This window comes from Telmatherina bonti, assembly GCF_933228915.1.
Source record: "Telmatherina bonti genome assembly, chromosome: 8".
NCBI lineage: Eukaryota > Metazoa > Chordata > Actinopteri > Atheriniformes > Telmatherinidae > Telmatherina > Telmatherina bonti.
This window is the reverse complement of record NC_136626.1, coordinates 8,705,468-8,712,181: the sequence shown is the minus strand read 5'-3', so window position 1 is coordinate 8,712,181 and position 6,714 is coordinate 8,705,468. Positions and strand designations below refer to the sequence as shown.

Below are 6,714 nucleotides of genomic sequence, written 5' to 3'. Positions count from 1 at the left end.
CCTTTTAAAGCTTTCTGCAGTTGTGCTGCAGATTGAGCTTGTGTTTTTGTGTTCTGTCTGCAGACTGACTGCTTCATGTCAAGATCAGGGCTCTGTGTGGGCACATGTCTGTTGTCAGATGCTTTGTTCCTCTGCCAAAGCAAAAGCAGCATTGAGATTGCTATAAATGAAAAATACAGCATCAGCCTTGGAGGATGATGCTTGCTTTGGAAGCTCTTATTCTTCTTGTCACTGAAAATAGTTCCTATATATATGTGTGTATGGGTTTGCCTTTGATTCATTTGCTTTGAAGTATATTTAAGGCAGTCGTCCTTTTACTGTTTGATAGATAAAGGATCTGAACTGGGTAAAATATTTGCAGAGTATGACCATGACCGTTTGCGACTGGCATACCTCAGCATGCTTTTTTTTTTTTTTTTCCACAACGCTCATCCTTTAATTAAAGTCTCTAACAGCAAAGCTACTTGTAGATGTCTCTGTTGTATTTCCAGTGGCCTCTCTCTCATTGAATCTCACTTTAGCAAAGATGAACTTACCTCCAGTCACGGTTGGAGCACCGACATTTGCACACAGAACAATCAACAGCCTTTGAAATAAAAAAGCCACATTTGCATTCGTTTTGAGATACTGGAGCCTCAGGAGCAAAAGGGGATGGTCCACTCTTCTCACTGTGAGTTCCTGTTTAAAATGATTGATCATTAAAATGATTGTATCTTTAAAACAACACTAGATAACTTTCTGATCTTAAAACTGACCAAAAGCTGTCTGATTCCTTTTATTGGCGTACAGATCTTCATTGTGTATATTAGCGGAGCGGCCGTTCCCCTCCAGGTGGCCGTTTTGCCCACAGCGTTGGGCATCATGTGACGTTTGTATCTTATCGAATGGCGTTTTGTCACATGCTAGCGACTGGATAGCAACAAACTGATGATACTGAATGCTCACCAAGGCTGATGTAGCAAAAACAACAAAAAAGGAAGTAAATTATTGTCAGATGAGTGTAGAAGAGTCACAAAGCAAGAGATGAGAGTCAACATCAGACTGACATTTACTGGCTGGAAGGAGCTCAGAGAAGAGACAGGATCCATGACGGATGCTGAATTAAGATTGTTACAAACTCTAAACACTGTCTGTAAACAAAGAACAACATTTGTTTTGGTCATTCATGCTCAACAAGAAGATTACTGCGGCGGCGGGGGGGGGGGGTCCATGTTTTCAGGTGAAATGATTGATTGATCCGGTTATGATAAACTTCACAAGAGACTTTCTGGCTGGGTGTCACATATGACGCTTTGATCAGCTGTTTATTAAAACTATCCCGTCAACCTTTACATCAGCAGAAGGAACAACATTCCACTTCACATTTCCACATTAACAACATCTACTTCTGTCCAATAACACAATACTTTTCAGAGGTTCTACTCGGTTTATATGCCACAAGAACTCCCAAATCAGGGCTTCTAAAAACAAAATGATGCATTTTGTTTTCTCAGCCTGGAGAACGAAACCAAAGTTCCCACAGCGTATGTGATTTAAAGTGGCAGAAACTCTTAAAGGTACTCCAGTATTTCCTGACCAGAGCTGTTTTCAGGGGTATTTTGTTGAGTTCCTGGACTCTGTAGGGGAAAAGTTCCTGCCGCTGAACAGTCAAGTATTTTGGCCTGAGCCAATAAAACAATCAATAAAACAAGGCAAAATGTCAGCAGTCTGTTCTAGTTTTCTAGTAAAATGGAGAGAATTTTTACAGGACATTTCTGTCAGCATGGTTCAGACACTGGAGCCGTGATATTATGTGTCCTGTACTTACGTAAGTTAGGAAGATGGGTCCAAATCTAAGCACCTGCGCAGCAGAGTATCTGCACACACAGGGAAATCTTACCGACTTTGCACCCCTCCATCCACTTCTGTGTGTTCTGTATAGCAAAAGTTTACTTTTCTCTCCATCCTTTTCACATCTCTTTCTATCTCCTTGAAATGAATGGTCTCTGCATCACATGGATTCATTAAGCTGAATCACATTTCCTCTGTCTGTGGCTAATGGACCTTTGTAGATGCCTGCATTGGGACAGTAAATGAATGAAATACTTCTGTGTGCAAAGAGAAGTCAAGGTTAGCACTTCCTTTTAAATGGCAACATTTTCTTTCCATTTATCTGCTTGAGACAATGAAGCGTTCAGAAATGCATGTATCCTGGCCTGGTCTGCACTCTTGGCCTCCCCCAGTGTGTCCTGTTGTAGGAGAAGCATCATGATGTTAAAGCAGAGACAGGTCACTATGGTGCTCTTTCAAAGGTAAAATGATATGAAGTCTGATGCTTCTGTGTCTCATTAAATGCCTTCCGAGCAACATTTCTCTCCAAGAGGTAAGATATTCCGTCTTAAGTGGATTGAACATGAGCTCTCTTTTGTTTTTATGTCCCTGATCCTGCATTCTGAACCTTTTGCTGCTGCATCATTGTTACAGGCATCGCCATTTTTCTGCATGTGTCCTTGCAGTAACAAAGTTTTGTTTTCTCTGTTATCATTTCCATGGGAGTAACTGTGGAGCTTCACCATTTAGAGTCCATATGTTGTGTTAAATCTTGCTGTGAGGATGCAACATTAGCTGTTTGTGTTATTTTCTTTTAGCAAAGCTGCAGAAATAAAGCTTTTTATTCCTTATTTAGAAGGGAGTCCGCGGAAACTCGGCTGAATTTACTGCAGTAGAGATAAAATGTTTAGAAATAACATGAAAGTGTTTAGTAGGGATCCTTTCCTTATAAAGCTTGAGACTTCTGCAGCTTTGCTACATGCAACCCCTTAAAAGCAAACATTGTTAAAAAGCTGTAGTGTTTTCAGTTGTTTAACTTTCTCCCGCTGCTTCTGTTTCTTGCACGCAGTTGATCAGAGTATGTTTGAGAACTCCACTGCCCAGCAGCAGAGTCCTCAGACCTCCAGACCAGGTCAGGCCTCCACTCGACGATCTGCAGCGTCCAACCTGGGACCCGGATGCATGGACTCTCCATCTTCTGGAGGACAGCAGAGGCTGAAAAATGCTATTAACCTGGGAAAGGCGGTCGGGGCGAAGGTTGGTGCAAACGGATCTGCAGATCCTTTGAGAAACCTGTAACTTCATCATTTCTTTCTCTCCATCCTTCTTCATCATTCCCATTTTTGTTTTGTTTTTTCTCCCAGGTCAACGACTTGTTGAGAAGAAAGGAGCCCAGCCATCTCGGGGACATCGGAGTCACCGAGGTCAACAAGAACGTCGGCGCCGTGTGGAGCTGCATGGACCAGCTCGGCCAGACTACTGTAAACAGGTACACACACTCTTAAACATCTACCTTCTGTATTTGTGTTCATTTCAAATCTTTGCATTTTTCACATCAGGCTTAATTATCCTGGGAAAAATCCGAAAGACTTCTGCACATGTAAATTCATAATGAAAGATTTTATCATTATTCACAGAGAAAAGAGGCTGCAGATCCGGCTCTGGCTCAGATAAAGTGAATAATGTAGGATTCCTCCCGTCAGATGTGCTCTTGAATTAATAATCCCACCTGGAATGTCCGTGTGAGACTCCTGAAACTCGGTGAAGCAGATTTTCAGGCTGAAGGTTTCGGCTTCATGTCCGTCTCGTGTGCGTTCAGACCTCTGTTTGTGGATGAGCTTCAGAAGCATCGATCTGTTGTCTCTCCCGGTGGAGACCAGTCAGGGGAAAGCAGATCTTCTACAGCTCACATAACACGCATCTCTTGATGAAATTCATGGTGATGATGGTTTTAAGACTGTGAAAGATCTTTTGTGGTGAAAAGCTAATCTTTCTTTCAGTTTCTGACTCAAAACCAAAAACTATTGAATGCTCTTTGTGATTGTTTCTTATCAAACCTGTTTATTCCAGCGCTGGATCGTGGAATTCTCTGTTACAGCAACAGAAACAGGAAAGGTTAACGTGCTTAAAACTGGGTTTGGTTGCTTTTAAAATGCAAAAGGAGCCAAAAGAGTTAAAAACCAGTCAACTTGGACCGACAAGTGTCAAGATGTCTCTGTTGAGTCATGAAACTTGTATAATGGAAAACAAATACTTGTTATTCACAAATAACCAGCAGTAGAATGACAGAAAATAAAATATTTCATGTATTTTCATACAGATCCGAATGTTGGGGAATTTCTCATCATCACTCGTGGTCTTCTTGTGATCACCTGCAGCATATTATCCTTCCTCCTCATCATCCTCACTCACCATTCCCCTCCATTCTCTCTTATTATTCTATATTTACATACTCTTGTGCAATATATTTAATATTTATTAAAGTATACCTTATATAAATAGTAAGAATTTGCTTCGAGCAGGTCTCGCATCGGCCAACTTTTTGGGTTGCAGTGATTTAAAGGGAATGTCAGACATTTTTGTTATTTTAGTTGTTTTGTTATTAAGTGTGACCTTCAGTTATTAATTTGATTTTTTTATTTTCTTTCATCCTGTTTGATGAATAAATATAAAAACTTGAACTGTTTTGCAGCCACATCTCGTCTTTCGACTCCTTCCCTCGGCTGGATCCGCCGCCGCCGTCGGGGAAGAAGCGCCTCCCACGAGCGCTGAAGACGACCCAGGACATGATGATCTCCTCTGACCCCGTGGTGTCCTCCCCAGATGCCACTGACTCCCCCTCCTTCCTCCCCTCCCCTGAGAAGATGCCTCAAACCACTCAGGAGGAAACAAGGGACGACGAAGAGCAAGCGAAGGCAGGGAAGGAGGAAGAGAGGTTGATGAGCGATGTCGCGTCCGGCCTGGAGGAGGACGAAGCTGCTGCGGAGTCGGAGACAGCAGAGACCAACCGCGAGGCTGATGGAGAGATAGGAGGCGAGGAAGGTGATGCGGAAGAAGGGAGCACCGAGGGAGGTGTGGAGGAGCATCAGCTCTCTGTGCCGGACCTCATCAACAAGGATCCTCCTCTGGAGTCCAGAGCCAAACCCGGCGACGTCTGGCAGAAGGCCTCTGATCCAGACTCCCGGCTGGCTTCCACTCCCTGCTCGGGTAAAACCGCCTGCCGCATCAGCCTGGGCGAGGACATCCTGCTGGGGAACGGCGCCCCCTGCAGTAAAGGCACCAGCGCGAGCGCAGACGATGCAGAGCCGCATCCGGACCTGTTGTCATTCGAGTAACACACACACACACACACACACACACACACACAGCTGGAGCTTTTTCCTTTTCATATCCAACCAACAAACACCTGTGGAGCCAACTGGGACAGACTGCACACACCAGTCAATATTGGTGGGGGGGGGGGCTTTGCTTTGGGAAAAGGGAACAAGTTCTTCCAAGAAACAAGGCAGAATCTGTCACTTATCTACTCTTATATCAGCTATTTAGAGATGTAAACAAGTAAAAAAATCAACAAACATGGCTGATCTCAGGTCAGTCGGACACTGCAGGAAAAAACTGGCATCAGATCGTCGACACGTCGCTGCAGAGAGAGAAATGTTTTAGTATATTTAAAGTTTTAGAAAACAAAATGTGTTTTTTAAAGAAAGAAATCTGTGTTCTTCTTATGTTTTCACTCCTAAAGGTGTCGTGTCTGCTTCAGTGATGCAATGACAAGCAGAATATGGAACCACGAATGTTATTACAGTGATGAAACATCCTTTAAAGCAACTTTTTCCTTGATATATAGAGATATAGACAGATAGAACTTCACTTTCACTTAGAGGATGTTTCATCACAAGCTGGTTGTGAATCGTACAAAAGCTGCTGCAACTAAAAACTGCATCTAAAATAAGTTATATAGTAATATCTTTGGTGGATTTTAACTCCGCGTTGAGGGTTTTCATGTGAACGCAGGCTCAGAAGAAGAAGAAAGTGGACAAACTGAGTGGAAGTGAACGTGTTTGAGATGGGAAAGTTCAGGTGAAGTTCACTTTCAGCTCCCTGGGTGTAAATGTCAAGCAGCAGGACAGGAAGGCATTTAATCGAATGAGAAGTCCTTCCTGACCTCTTTTTGTTCCAGCAGCTCACTGCAGCATCACTTTCCTCCCTCCTGCACAAACCGCAGCCTTTATAGAGAATATTTCAATTCTCTTTTTAATTTATTCGTTTGAAATTACTTTAGTGATGGCAAAGAAAGAAAAAGTCCTGCAAACTGGGGGGGACTGCTACACCAGCCAGAGCAGGATCCAGGTTGATGATACCTGGATGGATGAGAAGTGTTCCAGCTGGGAGCGATCTGAAAGTGACTTCTACTCAGATGGACGTGTGCAGGGGAGGGAAATCAGAGGGTGAGTTTTCAGCCAAAGAGAGGTGAGATAATGAGTGTCGGCAGGAAGAGACGGCAGAGCTGCGTTTTATTTGAGCGGATCTTAATGTGACAGACCAAAGATGGAAATGAACGCCTCCGTCAGGTTGCATGTTGTCATTTTGTTTGTCTGAGGAAGAAAAAAGAAGCAATAATAGAGAGATTTTGTCTCCTTTCTTTCCACTTTGTCTGCTGATGAAAAGATGAAAACCAAAATGAATGTTTTTCCCTTGTGTCCTTTTTTTTCTGTACTTGTACATATTTCCAATCTTTTGATTTGAAGTGAACTAAAGGAGGCTGAGAGTTCCCGGCAGATGCTGGAACGGACTCTGAGGCAGCCTGAGTGACAGTCGGGTCATATCCAGCAGAGTGAGAGCAACCTGGAGGGCTTCACAGGAACAAGCAAGCTTTGTCTCAGTTTGTGTGTGGAGCAAAAATCC

The 6,714-nt window shown here is 43.2% G+C and overlaps 1 protein-coding gene across 1 annotated transcript; it reads left to right on the top strand.

Moving 5' to 3' along the window:
• Nucleotides 1-2,331: 2,331 nt before the first annotated feature.
• c6h1orf226 (chromosome 6 C1orf226 homolog) lies at nt 2,332-5,144 on the top strand (the record flags this gene model as incomplete). The annotated part of the gene is made up of 4 exons (XM_079244964.1): nt 2,332-2,362; nt 2,879-3,066; nt 3,174-3,298; nt 4,502-5,144. The coding sequence occupies 4 exons, from the start codon at nt 2,332-2,334 to the stop codon at nt 5,142-5,144; spliced, it is 987 nt and encodes a 328-aa protein (XP_079101090.1).
• Nucleotides 5,145-6,714: the final 1,570 nt, after the last annotated feature.